Genomic DNA, 22,735 nt, shown 5'->3' on the forward strand with positions numbered 1-22,735 from the left:
GACGTGGCGAGTTGACGACATGATAAATGTACAAATTTTGAGTTTCACCAACTCGACACATTCGTGGTGAGTTTAGTGTGTCGAGATGACGAATAACCGTCTATAGATATTCTAGGGGAATTTGTTCATACGTACGTACTTACAAAATATAGCCACAGAATGTAGAAAATAGTTATTTATTGAAATATGGAAATACAACACAGATTACTACAACTCAACAGAACAACGTTATGTAGGAACATTTAGAAAGTACTTAGTAGGCGACCTGGAATTAAATAAAAATCATATTTACTTATGTTTATGTTTATTGTAATAAATTTGTGCTGAAAGTTTAGTTTCATCATCCTCATCACGATATTGGATTTTACCTGATAAAATTCGATTAATTGAGCGGCACCAACTATATACCAAAATATTTATTGTAATGTTTTCAAAAACATTTCTTAATTCTATCTTGTGGATATCGCAGGTGAAAGGATAATCCACAAATATGTCTAAAAACATTTTTATCTTTTCTTTTAATTTAGTTTTTGGCACATTCTTTTTCAAAATTTCTACTACAATATTTTGTATGTCTTTAAAAACTTTTTCCGCCACTATATTGGGATACAACAGACAATGTTTTCCTTTTGTATATTCTTTTGCCCTTATATAACTATTTGATTTTAATTGACTGTCGCCAGTTAGTTCAGTTTTGCAGTGCCTGCATGATTTAGCAACTTTTTTAAAACATTTAGCCAGCACCCACCCACATACATAATTGGCCTGACCAGCATCAGCAGGCTCAGAATTTAAATTTATAAAAGGCACCTCAATTTCGTCATTTTCTTCTTGCTGAAATGGTAGAACCTCATTACTGGGAACATTAGAAGTGTTTTCTAAAAGTTTGTCTTCCAAAAAGAAACTCAATGTCTGAAGACAATCATTGTCATCATTTTCACAGTTAGCGTTAAGTGAATGGGGTGAGTTATAATTATTTAAAAGAAGTGATTTATAGGCACCTTCAAAGCTAATTGTGTTGGGTGCCGTATTCCTCACCCCAAAACTTCTAATGTTCCCAAAAAAATTTTCCAGTGGGTCCTGGTTAAAGTTTCTGGTCATCATTGTATCAAATAAATATTTTTGGGATAATATTTTCCACAACTGTTGCATGCCCTCAATAGTACGTATAAAATTTTTTATTGAAGGTACCGAACTCGTTTCAATTAATCTTATTTTATTTTCCTTTTCTTTTTTAACTTTAATAAATTTTATTGATTTTAATACCTTTTTGGCATTTTCCCATAATTCATGATGAGGAGAATTGTTTCTAACACCACATTTATACATTTTTCCATGTATCATATTAAATGAGCTTGAATTTAAGGAATCAAATAAATTGTCCATCATTTTGGTAAATGTAATTACTTGGCGGCACTCATTAGATAAATCGCCCCTAGCAGATAAATGTTCTGCAGCTGTAGCAACACTGCGGCTAAAAATTTGGGTTGCGTGTTTGACCTTCATTTTTTTTATTTTCTCCACATAAATATGTTCATCAGTTAGTTTCTGACATATTTTTAATTCACCATGTAATTTGTCCGCTTCATAAATTTTCTGGTAATATTCCCATTTTATCGTCTTTTCAACCTTTTCTTCGAAGTCGAAATATTTTAAGTCCTTCGTAAGTAAATTGTTTCTTACCCCTTTCAATAAATGAGGGACATCAAATAATGGGATAATTTTAGATTTCCCTACTTCCATTACATCATGTCTCCATTCCTTATTTTCTTTTATGAATTTTATTCTACTATCTTCAATAATTTCATTCACTACACTGACATTTACTGTGCTTTGGTCGCACACTGTGCACAAAATATTAAGCCCTGTACCCTGAACATATTTAATGACTTTTATAGTCAAGGCTTTTAATTCTGCTTTGTTAACAGAATTTGTAAAAAAGTATGCAACAGGCTGTTTAAATTTTTTCTTTAATCCTTTGACCATGTAAACTAAAACATGGTCAGCAATTTTTTTACTACGCCAAGCGAATCCCTTTAATTTATCCTTAGATCCGTCGTAATGGATCTGCGGCGATATTGACATCTCGTCAAAAATAAGACAGCAGAGGCGATCTTCTGGACTTAATTCCTTCACAGTCTTTCTCATTTTTATGAATAAAAACTTATTTAGCCCCGACTCTATTTCAATTTTCGCAAGAAGCCTTTTTAATGATTTTATAGAGGGCAATGTAAAGTATTTATATAAAAGAGTATAACTCTTGGGACTCTTTTTGTACATGGAGAGAGACAAAACTTTTTCCTTTAAAGTAAACCTCCGCCCACGAGCTCTCTTGTGAGTTTGGGTGTACTGCATGTTTGTGAATATTTTTGCTGCAGTTGTCATATTTCTCGTTATTTTTTTTTAAACAATTTGTATTGCTAATTTTATCAACGCTGGCTAATCTTTCTTTCAAACTACTACTCCGTTTACGTAACCGAATAATTTCGGTTTTTAAATTCTTCATTTGAAATCTTGAAATCTTTAATTCATTCTCCAGCGATGAAGTTGATTTCAGTTTTTCTGCAAAAAAAAAAAAAACTTTTACTTTACTACTTTCCACACCCAGATAAAAAGTAGCCTATGTATAAACATTTTTTTTGGATATCTTATGGTATAAACTACATTGGCACTTACTTTTGTCTCCTTTAAGTTTCCGTCTTTGTTGTATACCATGTTTACTGCAATAATTATGTTCTGCTGCTATAACACACGCATTGGGAGGTGCAGCTGAAAATAAAATAATAATAATTCACCATTGTCATTGTAAACATCAAAATTACTAGTGTGAGTTACATGAGGATTATTAACCTAAATTGTCATTACAATAAATCAAGTTGAAGTGTGTTTGTAATGACTACACAACAGTTACATATTACTTAATGCAGTAATTAATTATGGTAGCTAGTTAAACATAATTTGAGAATGTAGGTAGCCAAGCGTTTACATACCAGTGATTATTTGCTTTGATGTAGAAGGCAGATCCCATATATTATGTTCAGGCATAGGAAGTTCAGTTGGTATATGTGGAGTTGCAGGAGGCATATGAGCATCTTGTGATGGAGCACCTGGAAATAGTAAAAACAAGTCTAAGATCCCACTAAACAACAACCTTCACCGAGTTGGTTAAGGGGTGAATGAACAGTATTTTATATCCAATTAAATATTACTATACTGCAAACAGGTGGCCTTAAAGGTATCTATGAAAAAAATGAAATTTAAAAAGCGTCGCCCCCACCCAGAATACAAAGGGGGCGGGATTCTCCATCGCGATTAGCTCCGGTACCCGCCTGGGGTATTATTACTCTATTTCGTAGTCGCATTAAATTATATTAGGAGCAATGTTTTAAAACTTAAGAAAAAGAAAAGTTAAGAGGTGAAAGAGAGAAGGTGACTGCAGAGTACATATTTTAAAGTAATAAGATATATATTTTATCAGACACTGAAGAGAAGGTAAAGGGAAAGGGAAGGTTAGTTGGGAAGTTGGGACCGTTAGTTGGAAAGGGTTAGCCGAGGTGTTATGACTATATTTTCTGATGGTACCTCATGTTTACCAATTGGCACAGGGTCGTCTAGTTCTTACTGACTTCTTTAAGCGTTCATGCCTTCCCCCATCACGTCAAGGTGGCCCCATGGGGGGGGGGATTATTATTATAAAAAAAATGCAGTATTTAATTATGGCAGCTAGTTAAACATAATTTGAGAATGTAGGTAGCCAAGCATTTACGTACCAGTGACTATTTGCTTTGATGTAGAAGGCAGATTCCATATATTATGTTCAGGCATAGGAAGTTCAGTTGGTATATGTGGAGTTGCAGGAGGCATATGAGCATCTTGTGATGGAGCACCTGGAAATAGTAAAAACAAGTCTAAGATCCCACTAAACAACAACCTTCACCGAGTTGGTTAAGGGGTGAATGAACTGCATTTTATATCCAATTAAATATTAATATACTGCAAACAGGTGGCCTAAAAGATTTCAGTTCAGTTTAATTGTGAATAATTAAGAATTTTGTTTTCTTAATGGCAATTTTAACTCAGTAGGTGGCATTGCGATCTAGTTCAAGAATAAAGATCTAAATCTTACCCTGAAGATGGAGAGTAGGAACAGCTATGTTATTTAAACGGTTGTTGCGATTCTTAAACTTGTCTGCAAAATGTATGTCACAGATGACTCGCTTTCTGTAAAATTTGATATCATCTGCAGTCTCCAGTTTTCCACCAACTATATTAACCCAGGCTTTGAATAACTCAGGATTCTTTTCTGGGTGTGGAAATTGATGTTGTGTCACACCTGAAAAATAAATTACAAAAATATGAAGTTTGTATGCTGATATTGTATAGTGTATGTATGAATGAATACCTATTACCTATGTATGTGTGCGCGTGTCTATCTATGTATGTCTATCTTATTAAATCATGTATCATTTCATATGGGATTCAGTAATAAATGGTTACTCGTAAGGAACTGTGTTTCTCTAAACGCCCAACCTTATAATTGACTGAGTTGGTATCTCCCGTGATGACAAGTTTATCCGGATGACTAGGAGCTTTCAGGAGCACGATTCTGGGGCCCGATTCTGTTAAGTTAATAATGTCAAAATTGAATAGAAATTGCATCGCAACAGCTTTTTTAACCATATCGGGCATTCTGTTACTAATATAAGACCAATCGTATTCCAACGACATTCGATTGGTTTGCGATTGGTCTGCCATTTTGGTCTATATTACCATAATATTCTTAGTCTATATTGCCATATTGCAATCGTAAATCATTTGCAGACAAAATGATTCATTATTGAATGACAGAAAAGGATAAAAACGTTTATTTCAAAGAAAAAATTGCGCAGAATCCTGCCCCTGCTAATTTTACTTTAGCGACATGCGATTCACATCCGACTGAGATCCAATCACGACTCAATTACGATTGAAGCGTATGTGGCATTCCACTATTTTTTCTTTTAAATAAACGTGTTTATCCTTTTCTGTGATTCAATAATGAATCATATTGTCTGCAAACGATTTACGATTGCAATATGGCAATATCATCATCCTCCGAGCCTTTTCCCAACTATGTTGGGGTCGGCTTCCAGTCTAACCGGATTCGAATTATTCCCAACTAGCGACCCGCCCCGGCTTCGCACGGGTAACAGTATTTCTCCATTATTTAATAGATGTTATTATACATAAAAACCTTCTCATGAGTTACTCTATCTATTAAAAAAAACCGCATCAAAATCCGTTGCGTAGTTTTAAAGATTTGAGCGTTCATAGGGACATACAACATGACACATGACAGAAAAAGCGACTTTGTTTTATACTATGTAGTAATAGTCCCCTCTAGCGCTGTCCTCCGGGGTGATAGCCGGGAATTGTCTTCCCAGTTATCACCGGGGTGACAATTTGTGCCGACTGTTCCCTTTGAAAACTGACTAGAGGGGACAAATGGGAAGTCTATTTCTCAGTTGTCACCGGGGGGGTGACATTTGCTACGGTTCCTTCTTCCTTCCAAAGAAAAAAAAATGTAATTACCATAGATTTCAGGTTTTTTATTTATTATGCTACATAGAATCTTCCAAAGAAAAAAAAATGTAATTATCATAGATTTCAGGTTTTTATTTCTTATAACAAACAACATTGTGTTTCCTTTAATAGGTACATCACATATTATTAATTTCTATTAACACCAATCGTTTTCTTAATTTTATTTAATTTAACAAGATTACAAACTGTGTTACAAATAAGCATGCGACTAATAAGCACTTTTAACTTAACCATTAGTGATTATCTGTGATTAGTATTAATTAAAGTTATCTGTGATTGTGCCTATTATAGGAAACATAATGTTGTTTTTGTTTTTTATAGTAGTATTAACTACTATAAAAAAATCGATTTTTGTAAGCCTGTTGACATTGTGTTAGTTAAAATAATAATATATATATTTTTTTATGTGATTCTATGTAACATAATAAATAAAAAACCTGAAATCTATGGTAATTACATTTTTTTTTCTTAGGAAGGAAGAAGGAACCGTAGCAAATGTCACCCCCCCGGTGACAACTGAGAAATAGACTTCCCATTTGTCCCCTCTAGTCAGTTTTCAAAGGGAACAGTCGGCACAAATTGTCACCCCGGTGATAACTGGGAAGACAATTCCCGGCTGTCACCCCGGAGGACAGCGCTAGAGGGGACTATTGGGAATAATTCCCGGATTCAGCTGAGTACCAGTGCTGTACAAGGAGCGACTGCCTATCTGACCTCCTCAACCCAGCTACCCGGGCAACCCGATACCCCTTGGTTAGACTGGTGTCAGACTTACTGGCTTCTGACTACCCGTAACGACTGCCAAGGATGTTAAATGATAGCCGGGACCTACAGTTTAACGTGCCATCCGAAACACAGTCATTGGTTTCTAAGATATACTTAGAAAGTACATACAAACTTAGAAAAGTTGCATGGGTACTTGCCTGACCTGGAATCGAACCCACGCCCTCATACTTGTGAGGTTGGCTCTTTACCCACTAGGCCACCACGACTTTGAGGCAATATGGCAATATAGACTAAGAATAATATGGTAATATGTACCTATAAACCAAAACGGCAGACCAATAGCAACCAATCGAATGTCGTTGGAATACGATTGGTCTTATAAATATTAGTAGCAGAATGCCCGAAATGGTTAAAACTGATATTGCGATTTAATTTCTATTCAATTTTGATATTAATAACTTAATGATACTATTAACAGAATCGGGCCCTAGGTACTATGAACTTGATAAAGAAAGCACTTACCCGGGTTGTGTGAACATCCCAATTCGCACCGCCTCGGCATGATTATATGCACTCAAACAAGCGTCTCTAATCGCTAATAACACAATAACAGTGTCTATTTCACAAATATCACAAAAAAGGCGTCTTTATCGCAAATAATACTAAACACTAATGGCGTCTTTTCGCAAGTTATGTGAAACAATGAAACAGAGGAGCACAGCTCAACTCACTCACTAATTCACCGAAAACACAGCGGATGAGTAAAACTCAAATCAACGCAAGTCAACAGCAGAAAACACTTAAATGGACGAAAACTTAACACACAAATTGTATGTACTGTACTCGCCATTAAAATTCAAATTCTAACTTCAGCATTGGCAGTTGGCACGGTTTATTGCCAACCAAAAAAATAATTATAGAAAAATAATTTATGTATATAAAATAGTGTACAGATTTAATAAAAATAATTGATAGATTTCCTACGTAATACTAATATATAAAATAATTTTTAGATTTCAATAATTTTAGTGATATTTTATGGAAGTTAATTTTTGATTAAAGAGCCATCTATTATCACTTGAAGATATTAAATACTTTAGGAAGAGGATTGCAGATGGCGCTTTTCTAAATTTTTTACCGAAATCTAGTCAAGTACGGCAGTGACCAGCCCCTGATTTTAGCGCAATATCCGCTTTTAGTAAATTGGCATCCCGTTTACAAAGAACAATGTCAGACGTCCATAGTAACTTAGGCTCAATAAAGATATTTCATGTACAGTGAAAATTCTTACAGTTTTTTGTGTAGTTTAATGTCAGAAGCTTTTCTATGTTTTCCACTTTTGCATTGAACTTCTCAAAACCAAATTATTCCAAACTAGCTTCTGCCCGCGACTTCGTACGCGGATCCTGTCCCTTATGCCAGCGACTATGGGGTCAGCAAAATCAAAGATCTGAATAGTCGCAATAGACGTGACCATAGGGATAAAAGTAGTGATTCTAATTAGTCCGCATTTAAGTTGTGTGTGGCAAAAATATTACACGTATTATAACGTAAAAAAACATTAAATAGGTGACAAAGTCGTGGTGACTTAGTGGAATTCGTGGTGGTTTAGTGGGTAGAGAACCAATTTCTCAAGTATGAGCGTGCGTCTTTGATTCCAGGGTCTGGCAAGTGCCTGCCAATGCAACTTTTCTAAGTTCGTATGTACTTTGTACTTTCTACGTATATTTTGGATACCAATGACCGTTATTTGGAGGGGATGTTAAACTGTAGGTTCCGGCTGTCATTGAACATTCTTGGCAGTCGTTATGGGTAGTCAGAAGCCAGTAAGTCTTACCAAGGGGTGTTGGGTTGAGGGGGTAACCGGGTTGTGGAGGTCAGATAGGCAGTCGCTCCTTGTAAAACACTGGTACTCAGTTGCATCGTGACTGGAAGTCGATCCTAACATAATTGGGACAAAGGCTCTTGAGATAATAACGACAATAATAATGAGATATAGGCACCGCAGGATATCTGAGGCTGATGACGGGGAGTAGCGACCCCGCGGGGCTATATATACTGAGTTCTCCAGAGAGTGTATACTGTCCCCCATCTCCGGCCGGTCGGAGTGAACCATGACGGGGGTAGGTCTCACGCCTCTGGCTTGGCTTGGCCGTCCAGAGTGGAGTCGCTAGAGCAGGATTAGTAGCCCTGCTCGGAGGGTAGGTGTCTCATGGTAAGCACAGGGAGCGCGTAATCTGCGTTTAAAGTCCGCCGAGGTATCCTCACCCTTCAGCCGCTCATGTCCCTGTTGCCCTCTTGTTGCTATTCAGTGACTGGTTCCCGGGGGCCCAGTAAGTGAGGTGGCGAGTCTCCACCTGCCGTTTTTACATGTACCTAATACATTGTCATCCACTAACATCCCATCACAATAGCCCAAGTAGTTATCCTCCATAGTTAGCAATAGTTTAGCACAGAACCGGGAATTGTCTTTTTTTTAACGACGTCCACCGGGGATTGTCCTTGGGTTCATTTTTATAGTGTATAAAGGGATAATCGTCGGTTTTGTGTCACCATTTCATTAAAGTTGTCTCAAAAGGGCTTCAGCGTGTTGGCTTCGGCCCCACGTTTGCCTCCCAAAAATTCGGAACTCTGTAGTCCCGAGGTCTGGAAGAGACATACAAAATAATAATGAGATATAACGCAACAAAGTTAGAGAGTGGGGGCTCGTGACGCCACGTCTAGGTATGTAAAATTTGTACTAAGCAGTGACTTAACACGAAATTCAAGCGTTGTTGTATCTTCGTTATTATTTGTTTGAGAGAGAAAAGAAAAATGCGTGTCCATTATTTTAGGGTTATCTAAAAGACGGACTAATTACTTTTTTTGATTCACCATACCTATTTCATAACATTCATTTATATACATTTCAAGTGTAGTATTGCTCTTGAAGTTCCACATCAGGTGTTCCAGATCTTCGATGTTTATACGTCAATAGAGAGTGCTTATCAGATTGAACCACTTTTGCTAAAACGTCATATCTTCATATGCTTCATATAGTCTAGCAGGGCTCCTGGAGTTCCACATCAGGTGTTTTAGATCTTCAATTTGTATAAGTCAATAGAAAGTGCTTATCAAATTGAACAACTTTTGCTAAAACGTCATACCTGTATATGGTACAGAGAAACTGGGCTCTTGGGGTTCCACATCAGGTGTTCCAGATCTTAAAATTTATTATCTCAGCTGAAAATGCTCATCAAATGAAACAATTTTTGCCACGGCACCATATTTGTATCTCTTATAGTTTTATTGGTCTGTTGGAGTTCTGCATCAGGTCTTCAAGTTTCGAAGATAAATTATAGCCTATATGTTGACCAGGGCCGCGATTCTCCTAATTTTACTTAAGCGTCATACGATTCACGTTCGACTCGATTCGACTGAGATCCGATCCCGACTCGATTACGATTGAAGGGTATGTGGCATTCCGCTATTTTTTCTTTGAAATAAACGTTTTTATCCTTTTCTGTCATTCAATAATGAATCATTTTGTCTGCAAATGATTTACGATTGCAAATTGATTGTACAGCAAACTACCGTATGGACCAAAATCACCAAAATAGCAGACCAATCGCACACCAATCAAATGTCAATCGAATGCGATTGGTCTTTTATTAGTAGCAGAATGCCCGATATGGTTAAAACTGCTATTGCGATTCGATTTCTACTGGATTTTGACATTATTAACTTAGGAGAATCGGGCCCCAGGCCTAATACTGATAAAACAAAGAAAAAATCATTGAAATCCGTTCAGTAGTTCGGAAGATTAGCGTGTACAAACAAACAGACAAACAGACAGAATTTTTTTTTTGGAATTGTGCTCCATTACTGTTTCTAAACCCCACCCAATTATTACTTTATATATTCAATGTACAGACACAGTTTTTTTACAGATTTATTATATGTATAGATTATTCAAACGAAAAACCTGAACTCGATAAACAAAATAATTACTTATTAACATGATATTTTTTTTGGAAAAGTTCTAGATAACAATTAAATATTTTATAAGAAGTTAGTATTTTATATGTAAATTGTTGTAGTAAAGAACTTTGTGTCCGTGAGAATTCAGTTTTAAAAGTTGATTGGGTGGGCCGAAACCTGACATTGTTCTTTCTAATACAGTTGCTTTGACTACATGACTACAGAAAGGCTGTTGTAAATTTTTTTTTAATATTGTCAAATCGAATTCGTCTAATTCGAAATCGGAGTTTAATTTTAGATCGATTAAAACTTTTAAAACACAATCCTTTAATTTCAAAAAGCATACAATCATAGCCCCGACACTATGACTAAAAATGAGATTGACTTCATCATGACGAACAAGAAGCACATAGAAACGTCTCCGTGATCAATAGGTTTAATACCGGTAGCGATTACCGACTTGTCTGAGGCTCTCTGAATATCAACTTCAAGGCCGAACGTTTCCGTCTGATGAAGGCCAAGCTCCGACAAACACTGCTCCAAACCATTTCAGGATCTGAAACGTTCCAGTCAAATTTGGAGAACCGATTTGCCGCCGTGGAAACCACAACAGACGTTAACCAGAACCACGAATATGTGGTTCGGATCCTCAGGGAGGAAGGTTCGAGATTCTGTAACAGGCAGCGTAAGGGCAAGAAATCAAAGCTTTCGGAAGAGACATTAGGGCTTATGAAGAAACGACGTGAAAACCCGCCTGTCACTTCGTCAGCTAAGCGGGCTCTAAACCAAGAGATCAACAAGCACGTACGACGCGACCTCCGGTGCTCCAATACTCTTGACATTGAAAGAGCAATTGAGCTGAATCGGGGGTCAAAGGTGTTCGTACAATCTCTTGGAAGAAGCCACTTGACGAAGCTGGCCACAAGAAGTGGAGAAGTCATTTCTTCGGTGCCGGCAGTCCTTTCGGAAGTGGAAAACTTCTATGGCCAGCTATACGCATCGCATGCATCTCGACCTGATCCCGGAAATGAGGATTCTAGAGCCACATTAACACGCCATTTCACCGAAGACCTGCCAGAAGTCAGCAGTGGCGAAATCGAGATCGCTCTGAGACAGCTCAAAAATGGAAAAGCCCCTGGCGAGGATGGCATTACAACAGAGCTATTAAAAGCAGGAGGTAAGCCTGTACTGGGGGAGCTCCAGAAGCTTTAATGATGTCCTGTTTGAAGGAAGAACTCCAGAGACGTGGAGTAGGACTGGGGCCCGATTCTCCTAATTTTACTTAAGCGATATACGATTCACGTTCGACTCGATTCGACTGAGATCCGATCCCGACTCGATTACGATTGAAGCGTATGTGGCATTCCGCTATTTTTTCTTTGAAATAAACGTTTTTATCCTTTTCTGTCATTCAATAATGAATCATTTTGTCTGCAAATGATTTACGATTGCAAAATGATTGTACAGCAAACTACCGTATAGACCAAAATTACCAAAATAGCAGACCAATCGCACACCAATCAAATGTCAATCGAATACGATTGGTCTTTTATTAGTAGCAGAATGCCCGATATGGTTAAAACTGCTATTGCGATTCGATTTCTATTCGATTTTGACATTATTAACTTAGGAGAATCGGGCCCCTGTTGTCGTCCTGTTCTTCAACTTCAACTGTTTCTAGCATTTGTGGACTATGAGAAGGCCTTTGACTCGGTTGAAATCTGGTCTGTTCTGGAGTCCCTGCAGCGTTGCCAAGTAGAATGGCGATACATCCTAGTGATGAGATGTCTCTTTACTACTGACTAACAAAACAATAACATCGTTTGGCTCGCTCGACCGATTAAGAAATCAGTTGTTTAAGAAAGGTTGAGGTATGCTGAAGATAAAAGTTGGCGCTTAACATACAAGTGTGAAGTGTGAGAATAATATTACCAGTACATACATCTGACAGAGTATGGAAATATGAGCGGAGAAGCCATAAGGCAGGTAGGTCAGGCAGTGGTGTAGGCACACCTAGAACTTTTAGATCAAATACGTACGATGGGCATGACAAGGGAAGGTTCTTTGAGACATCTATCAACGATTTTTGGTATTACAGCAAATGATCGTGTCCAAAGATATAATTTACATGCATTGAAGCACAGGCCCACTGCCAGCTAGCAGGCGGGCGGGCGAACGCAACCAAGGTCCATCCTTTTATTATTAAATCATTTCTTGTGCCCAGAACGCACCTTCACAATTATTGAAGAAAAACAACAATTTAGTATAATCGCTTTATTTTATAGATTCTAAAGCATGAATCATTTTTAATAAAATATCTTTTTGAATGTCGTAAATAATATTATTTTGTTTCCCATTTTTATGTAATGTAGACAATACCAATTGTAGCAGTGGATATTTTAAAGTTTTTAAGTCCCTTGTACCAAGAATGAATTTGACTAGCCAGTCAAAATTTACTACTGTTTCACAGTAACTGCTATTGTACTGATTCAAAGCTGCATTTAATAAATCAGACTTGTATTTATCTATTAATCCATGTAAGCATTGAACTTTTTCTTCTGGCCATCCCTTGCCATTAAATACATTTTTAACTGATTGTAGATCAAAATTGCAATCAGAAATTATTGAGATCAAATTTTGTTTTGCAGCTGTAATCACATCTCCTTCAATGTTGGATGTTAGAGAAGAAGATCCTGAATAATACAAATCTGTTAAGATTTTTTCTGATACCTGAAACAGGTTAATGAAAAAAAAATGTCATGATGAATAATAGTAATGCTGGACCAAAACATTGACAAAGTCATTAAGGTAGAGTGAAAGATTAACTGGGTAACGGTTTTAAGTGGCTGCAGCACCATAATCAATGCAAATCAATGTATTTGAAGTATGTCATAAAGATCACAAATGAATTATTAATTTGTGTGACAAAACACTAGTTTACAGCATTTTTGGTCCTAAGGTAAAATATATAATTTCTTGTAGAATAATTGATACATAACCAACGTAAAGAAAATAAGGTTGCAATAGCATGTCTGTGTATGGAGATATGTATCTAATGGTGCTGAAACTTTACGATATTTGACGTATTTTCTTATAATAAATTTGCTAAAGCACCCTGTAGTAGTACTGATCCAGATTCAAAAACATTTTAATTTTGAACACTATGCGTTTTCATTTTCATAATATAATGTTTTCAGCTGCGGTAGTTCGATGCTGTAGTTAGAAATTAACAGAAAATATTGGTGTCTTCAAAAAATAAATGAAATACTATTAAAAATGACGTTTTTAGTGCTTAAGAGGGATATAGCTTTAAATTCCGACGTGCTAGAGCAACTTTGTGATCTAGACTTCGAAGAAATAAGTGTCAAATAATCTACAAGAAAATTATATTATGTTTCACCTTCGAGAAAAAAAAATGAAAACTAGTGAACTCCGCCCCTAAGAGGACCCACTGACCAATGTTTTTATTTAATAAAAAGTAAAAGATTTTGATGTGTCCAGATGCAAACCTGGCATGTCGTTCATGCACATAGTATTCCCAGTTAAGTGTTTGTGGCAGCTAATGGTTTATACTGTTATTTGGACTGGGTAGGTTCTACTTACATTTTGGAATGTTTCTAGTGATTCAATTTGAAATATTTTATCCATTTAAATAGAGTTACACAGTTTTAGAGAAAACTTAGTCAAATCCAATATTTCAAATATAGGTAACACACGAAATTGATTAAACTATGGTTGAATTCTGTATTAAATAAATGAAAAATTGTATTCAGCAAAATTGTTACCTATCTATATACAAGGTTATTATTTTTATTTCTAATCCAGCCCTGACAGTGACAAATAAATATGACAATGACAACTGACAAGTTGGAAACTGCCTGATGTTTTTTTTTTTTTTTTTTTTTTTTTTTAAGTTGGCTAGTCGCTGTATGCGCATTGCCACCGACGAAAACGGGGAAACTTGGTAGGAATGAAATAAAATTTAGGTAACGGAATTTGGATAGGTATTGGATAGGATTATTCGAAAACTACAGGATATTAAACACTTTAAATACGTATGTTATTCAGAGAGATAAAAGCTACTAAATACATATATATATTGGGATCATTAGTTGCTAGCAAGACAGGGATAGAGGTAGGAAAAGGAATCTTATAGGATAAAAGACTTGATAGAAAAGGTTCGTGATCGAGAAGAGGACAGGAAAAAAACATGTGGTTTAAATCGCCAATCTCACCACATTCGCAAAGGGCACTATCAACGATCTGCAGTCGGGCGAGGTGAAGCTTGGAACAATTATGACCTATTCTCATACGAATTAGGCAACTGGTAGCAGCTTTATTAAAATTTAGTTTAGCGAACCACGGTTTTTTTGGAATGCATGATTGGATACGAGCGTAATAGCTACCTTTATTGATACTGCTATTTGCCCATGACTTACTCCAGTCATCCCAAAGAAAATTCTTTGGTAGACTAGCCAAGTCATGAGCAAAATTTATATATGGAAATAAATCACCACATTCTACCGCTTCGCCAGCCAGATGATCAGCTTTCACATTTCCTGTGATGTTGCAATGACCCGGAATCCACACGAAGGAAACTTGAAAACCTAATTGAATACATTGATATAACAGGCTTCTAATGATTAAAATAATCGGAAATACTGGTTTAGATTTAAAAGGATATTTTTTAATTGCTTGCAATGCACTTAATGCGTCAGTAAATATTACTGTCCTACCCAATTTCATTAAGCGGACGTACTCTAAGGCCTTGAGGAGACCAAAGCATTCTCCAGTAAACACTGAAGACTCAGGAGGAAGCTTAACTTTTTGTACTATATTATATTGGGAGTGAAAAACGCCAACTCCGACATTACCAAAAGAAGAGTGTTTAGATGCGTCCGTGTAAATATGATGCCAATTGTCCCAGTGTATGCTCTTTGAAAAGTTGAATAACTCTTTTATACAATTATCATTTTTATTAATGCCTAAATTTAAAATAACATTCGGAGTAAACACTAATGATTCGTAAGAATTGCAAAAAAGAGGAAATGTTATTGATTTATAAGTTGGAGCTTGCAAAGCAAGGTACTTTTTATAGCTAACAACAAGACAGGGAGGTGATTTGTGAGACCAATAGTGAGAAGAGTTGGTTTCCTCTAAAAGAGACTCAAGTTTTGCGCGTAAAGGGTGATTGGAAAATTGTAAGGCACGGAACAAAAACTTGTCAGAAAGATATTGACGTCGAAGGGATAGAGGAGGATCAACCGTTTCGACCTGTAAGGCATTAATTGGGCTTGACTTCATAGCTCCGGTTACAATTCGTAAAGCCTTTGACTGAATAGCGTCCAATCTTTTAAAAGCAGCTAAATTACCAGGTTCTAGTAAGAATGTACCATAGTCTAATACACTTCTAACTATTGCATTATAAATTAATTTTAGTGAGAATGGATGGGCCCCCCACCACACTCCAGACAAACATCTTAATATATTTATTCTTTGTTCACACCTCGCTGCTATATATTCGCAGTGTGGAACTCCAGAAAGTTTGCTATCTAATATCAGACCTAAAAACTTAACTGATGATTTAACAGGAATAGGAACATTATCATAATATACATACACAGGAGGAGGAAGACGCATCCTAGAAAAAAGTACAACAGTACTTTTTGCGGTAGACAGCTCAAGACCATTGTTATCCATCCATTTCTTTAAAAGAGTGAGACCCGATGACAATGAATCACAGGCCGTTGTAACAGAGTTATTTGGGCAATACAACAGAAGATCATCAGCATATTGGAGCACTTTCACTTCATTATTTAGAGAAGATTCAAGATCGTAAGTATAAATGTCATAAAGTAAAGGACTAAGAACTGAACCTTGAGGGAGACCTCTCCACACGACTCTAGATTCACAAGAATCCTCGTGAGTAAGTTTTATATACCTCTCAGATAATATATTTATAATGAAATTTACAAGCATTATAGGCACATTTAACTGCAGAAGTTTATATTTTAACATAGAAATTACAACGTTATCGTAAGCCGAAGTGATATCCAGAAAAGCTGAAACTATGGAGTGATTGGAAGAAAATGCTAATCTAATGTCAGTGATAAAGATACTTAGACTGTCTAGGGTACTTTTACCACGCCTAAAACCAAATTGACTTTCGCTTAATATTTTCTTACTTTCTATAAACCATTCTAATCTATTTTTGGCTAAATGTTCCGAGACCTTTAACATTACAGATGACAAAGCTATTGGTCGATAAGATGAGCAGTCAGAAGGACTTTTGTTGGGTTTCAAAATTGGAAGGATATCTTGCGATTTCCAAGAAATGGGAACCTTACCAGAAATCACAATTTGATTAATTAATTTAAGGTAATATAAAAGAGATAAATCGCTCATATTAGCCAGAAAAGAGTAGGGTATACCATCTGCACCCGGTGCAGAGTCTTTGATTTGGTACAAAACACCTTTTAGCTCTTCTAAAGTAAATGGATTATCGAGTACGCAGGGAGGATCTGATAATGTGAAAGGGATATGATACGCAGATGTATTATCTGAGACGTATGGGGGAGCCAATTTATCTAAAAAACTATTTCTTAATTGAGGTGGAAGACATGCAATAACCGGTTCAGAAAAAGCTGATCTGAATCTTCTTATGTTGCGCCAAACAACAGAAGGTTTAACATTTGGTGATATGGAAAGACAAAATGATCTCCAGCCCTCAAACTTCTTTTTTTTTAATAACTTTTTGGTGTCTGAAATTACTTCACATAAAATGTCAAAATTTTCTTCGGTAGAATTTTCAAAGTAGAACAGTTCACACTGCTTTCTTTTGTGTATAGCATCTGTGCAATCCCTATCCCACCATGGTGGCATTGGGATTTTGTTTAGTGGATTTTTATGAGGGAAAAGATTATCAGCAGTTTTTATCATGGCATCTGATAAAGCATCAGCACAAGCCTGTTCATTCCCACTTTGAATTTCAGGAAGGCTAGAAACGATTTTATCCAAGTGTTCCCTATACGTATGCCAGTTTATATCGGTTAGTTTATACTTCAACCGCGGAGGGCGACTGGAATAAGATTTTTGGCTGGATGGAAATTTTAAAACTATGGGAAAATGATCACTACCATAAGTAGAAGGCATAACTTCCCAACTCAAATGCGAGGCTAGTTTATTAGTGCATAGTGACAGATCAGGTGCACTGGCACCTTCATTTGGAGATGTGCGTCGAGTAGGCGACCCAGTGTTTAAAATACAAAGATTAATATTATCTAACATATCTAATAAAGTACTACCATAACTATTTGTTGTAGCACTACCCCATACTTCATGTTGACAATTAAAATCCCCTAAAACTATAAATGGTTTGGGTAGAAGAGATAAAATATTTACAAGTTCGTTAAAGATTGAAGAAGAAGGACGAGGAATATATACAGAAACGAAACATATACTATCTACAACAGCTGCAATTATGGAGAATGAATTATTATGAGATGGGAGTGAGAAAAGTGAAAATGAATGATGATGTCTGATGAGTAAGGCTACACCGCCATACCCATCAGAACGGTCTTCCCTAAGACAGGCGTACCCAGGGATCTTAAACACAGACCCTGGTTTAAGCCATGTCTCTTGTAGGGCAATAACTATAGGTTTTAAATTATTGACAAGATGTATTATATCAGATTTTTTATTAATTGCGCTTCGACAATTCCATTGTATTGCCTTGGCTTTGTGTTCCATTATGAATATTCTTTTCAGAAACTGCATTAATTACAGTGGCAGCGATGGTCGGTGAGAGGTGTTGAGTCTGGGTTAAAGATTTAATTAGTGCTATGATTAACTCATTTACTGAGGCTGATGATAGATCATCTCTGGGGATGAGAGCACAACCATCTTTTGGTTGAGGCAGACCCCTAGCGAGTTCTTGATGGAATTGCTGATCATAACCTTTTGAAAACTGAGGGGGGGAACGAGGCTTAATAAATACAGTTTTTTTATAAGATGTTTTATTTTTTGTTGGAGAGTAATCCTGAGGAACAGAAGCATTTATATTGCTTGAAACTGTGGGAGAGGAAAGCAAAGCATCAGCATAAGAAATTTTGGAAATTGTGGGGTGAAGTTTTGAGGCTTCAGCATATGATATGCAGGATTTGGCCATAGATTCTTTTATGTTTTTCTGCCTCTCATATTCTAAACATTTCCTGCTAGTGGCCTCATGGAAACCTTTGCAGAGACAGCAATGCAAATTATCCTCAGAGATGGTGCACCCATCCCCAGAGTGACCTTGACCACATTTGTAGCATCTAGGGGTAGATCTACACTGACTTTTAACGTGCCCATATCTACAACAATTATAGCACTGAATAGTAGGGTAAATGTAAAGGTCAACAGCTAAAGAAGTGTAGCACATATAGACCCGCTTTGGTAAAACTTGGCCATCAAAAGTTAATATAACAGTTTCAGTGTTTTTAAACTCGGATTTGCCATCTACAACAGTCTTTCGTTTAATCCTCCTCAATTTTAAAATTTTTCCACAACCAATTGGGACTGAAATATTTTCGAGGACATCATCATCGGACCACTCCATGGGAACGCCTCTAACGACGCCCATGCGGGTCACCGAGAAAGTTGGAATGAAAGCTTTGAAATGTTCTTTTTCTAATAAGCTATTGGTAATAAAAGAGTTGGCGTCTAAGTATGTAGTAAAGGAAACAACCAGACGATTGCGACCAATTTTTTTTAAACTACCGTTTACTATACCTTTAAAAGAATTCCTCCTTAAAAACCTGCCAAATGAAATTGGGTTTAAGTAGCTATTATCGTTGGGAGCAGTTTGCTCTCTCTGTATATGTACAAGAAATGGTGCCGCATCGGAAGAATTGTATACCAATCTGGCTACCGAAACCGGTTTTTGTGGAGATTCATTTGGTTTATTAACATGAGAACTAACAACAGACGCGCTATTTAAAGGATCAGTTTCCATGTCCACCACGCCACAACTGCAGTCGGACTGAGTTTTCGCGCCATTTTTGCGCCTCTTTTTATTGCATTGTTTGCAAAGGCTGCGTGAGGATACCCTCTTCCTCTTTGTATTAGTAGTACTGACGGCGGAGCCATCAGTATCTACTCCGGTGTCGTTGTTCGAAACTGTTACATAATGCCCAACTTCGGGCGGCAATGTTCCTCCGGGGTCATCCGGAGGTTCCATTTCATTAGAGAAAAAACTAAATAAAAAACTTACCAAACAGAATTAACACTAACACTATAACTAAACTACGATATTACGATAGAATATATACAAAAACTTAATCTAATCCAATATAAAAATTATTTTTCAACTTGAGCAAAAGAAAACACGTCCGCCAAAGTTCAGGTTTCCCGCGCTTTTCAAAATCATACTTCCGCCTGATGTTTCAAAGAAGATGGATCAAAATTGCCCCACGTGCTATAACAATGTGACGTATCTCAAAAAAAAGATAAAAATGTTTAAAAAAATATAGCATACTCTCTAATTCTTTTTTTTTACACCTTCATACGAAAAAAATGCTTTAAAATTGTTCAGGCGCTGTTATGAAAACATCATTAATAGGACTATTTATGGACTATTTTATTAAATTATTTATTTGTTTGATAGGGTATACCTCACAGGTGGTCCCATAATCATCAGGTCAGGATCTGATGATGGAAACCCTGAGAAATCCAGGACAACTTTTTAAAGTTGCAGGCATGCGCAGGATAAAAACGTGACTATAAGGTGTATGTCTTATAACAATATGCAACAGTGAAGGTTTGGAGCTGACCTGATGATGGAGACGAACGAAGGTTGAGGGTACTCGACAACTGAATACGTAAACTGCCTCGTGTTTGGTCTTATATTATTTGTATTGAATAGAACTTTGCAACAGTGAAGGTTTACATCTGACTTGATGATGGAGACCAGAGAAAGTCGAGGGAACTCGACAACTGAATATGTGAACTACCTCGTGTTTGGGCTTATATTATTCGTATTAATGAGAACTTTCCACTTATGCGGATAATGACAACTGTGCGTGTCACTGAAAAGCCAAAAAAAAAAAAAAAAACTTTTTACAATAAAATAAAACCGACTCCCAAAAACACTGAAAAGCAAAAAAAAAACTATTCTTTGGAGCATCGGCTTAGGTACATCCATTAGACACCGACTCTTGAGGTAGTTCACATATTCAGTTGTCGAGTTCCCTCGACTTTCTCTGGTCTCCATCATTTCATCGGATCAGCTCCAAACCTTCACTGTTGCAAAGGTTTATTCAATACAAATAATAAAAGCCCAATCACGAGGTTGTTTACATATTCAGTTGTCGAGTTCCCTGGACCTTCTTTCGTCTCTATCATCAGGTCAGCTCCAAATATTCACTGTTACATAGAATAAGACATACACCTTATAGTCAAGTTTTTATCCTGCGTATGGCTGCAACTTTAAAAAGTTGCCCTGGATTTCTCAGGGTTTCCATCATCAGATCCTGACCTGATAATTATGGGACCACCTGTGAGGTATACCCTATCAAACAAATAAATAATTTAATAAAATAGTCCATAAATAGTCCTATTAACGATGTTTTCATAACAGCGCCTGAACAATTTTTAAAGCATTTTTTTCGTATGAAGGTGTAAAAAAAAAGAATTAGAGAGTATGCTATATTTTTTTAAACATTTTTATCTTTTTTTTGAGATACGTCACATTGTTATAGGACGTGGGGCAATTTTGTATGGAATGTGATCCGTCTTCTTTCTGAGGAGAGGTATTAATATTACATCTATGGGTATTAATCATCGAGCTTAGAATTATAAGGAGACGCCGTGTTGTTATTGACGTATCTATAGTTATATAAATATGGGCGAAATATGAAACAAACTATGCAACATAGTTCTCTCTCACTCTTTCTAAGCAGATAATTATATTTGAAAACAGGGACAACAATATTTTTGTGGTTGCGTGAAATGGTGACATTTATTTTTGATATCCTCCTGTTTGTAGGTGCGTGCCATATCTGGTACATATGTCATGGTAGTTGTGCTGTCAAATAGGTGCTCTTCGTGACTTATTTTTGCTATTTTATAGAAAATCACTCGTGTTTACTTTTAAGACTTTACTATTTCAATAGTGAATTTATCAACGAGTATGCCTACGTGTTGTATCGTGAAGTGTGGTGCAAGTAAGCACAAAAATCAAGCTGGATTGTCTTTACACAGGTTAGTAACCAGTTTTTGCTAGATTCTACATAAACTAATTCACATTGGATAAAAAATATGTTACGGAAACATGAATTGATGGTGAAAGCACTAATATTTAAGTTTATTTCTGTATAAAAAGCTATATTTAGAAATAAATGTTGTTTACAATATAGTTCGGCCATTCAGAGAATGCGTTCCTGACACGTCGCGATTGAACTGACGACGTAACTTTGCAATGGCGTTACAGTTACGATAAAAATATTTTTGCTGGTTGTTTACCGTTTTAACAATTGAGGAGCATTAAAACAACATTATTATATCAATAATCAATGAATGTTATAATTTTGTGCCAAACTGAGTGTCAAATAACTTGGTAAACAATATTTTTCTAAATCTATACTGCGCTATTACAAGGTTATGTCAGCGGTTTATATTTTGTAGTGCTGTGCTAAAAATAACAGGCAAGTATCGTAATCTGTTCTTATACAGTTATAATATAAAATAATACGTTTTGATTTTCTTTTTAAGAATTGGAAAATAATGGACTATAAGACTTAATTATAACTTTTATGAAATATAAAAATAAAACTATGACCAAACCGCATTTTTATACTTAGATTAAAAATGGTAACCCCAAATGGCGTTATGGGCCGCCATTTTGTGACGCTAAAACAGTCGTCCGTTGTCGTTTCTTGCGCATAGACCACGTTTTTCAAGTGTTTTCGATCTGTTTTTATTTGATTACCCGGCTTTTGTTAGACCGAGATATCAGGATTGATTCTGTTATTGATAATAATATAATTATACATGTAGGCGAAGATGATGATGAAGACACCACCTCCTCAAGCAAATCGGAGTCTGATTAATATTCTGTTCGCACATTCAATTCAATGTACTTGTAACAAAGAATAAATAAAACAATTTTATTATATGAATATTACCTTTTTTTGGTTTCCACTTAAATAACTAAAATATAAAACAAATGATTCCGCCAATTTAAAACGAAAATAATCTTAAAATAATGCGGCGGTTCATTTTGAAGGAACGGTAACGAACTCAGTGTTATGTTGTGCCCATCACTAGTCGTGACTAACTGATAGGTGTCAGGAACGCATTCTCTGAACGGCCGAAGTATAACATATCATATTGGCATAGTGCTGTACAGTTGTCATAACTGTATCGATATAATATCCACTTTTATAATTCAGCTTTTACTAATTTTAACAACAGAAGTTACTGTTCCTAA

At 36.2% G+C, this 22,735-nt stretch overlaps 1 protein-coding gene across 1 annotated transcript; it reads right to left on the reverse strand.

Moving 5' to 3' along the window:
• Positions 1-287: 287 nt before the first annotated feature.
• LOC124629691 lies at positions 288-7,474 on the reverse strand. Its single transcript, XM_047163204.1, has 6 exons — positions 6,832-7,474; positions 4,127-4,333; positions 3,771-3,887; positions 2,991-3,107; positions 2,677-2,769; positions 288-2,562 (listed from the first exon to the last, which is right to left on the reverse strand). Exons 1-6 carry the CDS (start codon positions 6,869-6,871, stop codon positions 2,240-2,242), a joined length of 897 nt encoding a protein of 298 aa, XP_047019160.1. The 5' UTR covers positions 6,872-7,474; the 3' UTR covers positions 288-2,239.
• Positions 7,475-22,735: the final 15,261 nt, after the last annotated feature.

The sequence above is a fragment of the Helicoverpa zea genome, chromosome 4 (genome assembly GCF_022581195.2).
Source record: "Helicoverpa zea isolate HzStark_Cry1AcR chromosome 4, ilHelZeax1.1, whole genome shotgun sequence".
Lineage (NCBI taxonomy): Eukaryota > Metazoa > Arthropoda > Insecta > Lepidoptera > Noctuidae > Helicoverpa > Helicoverpa zea.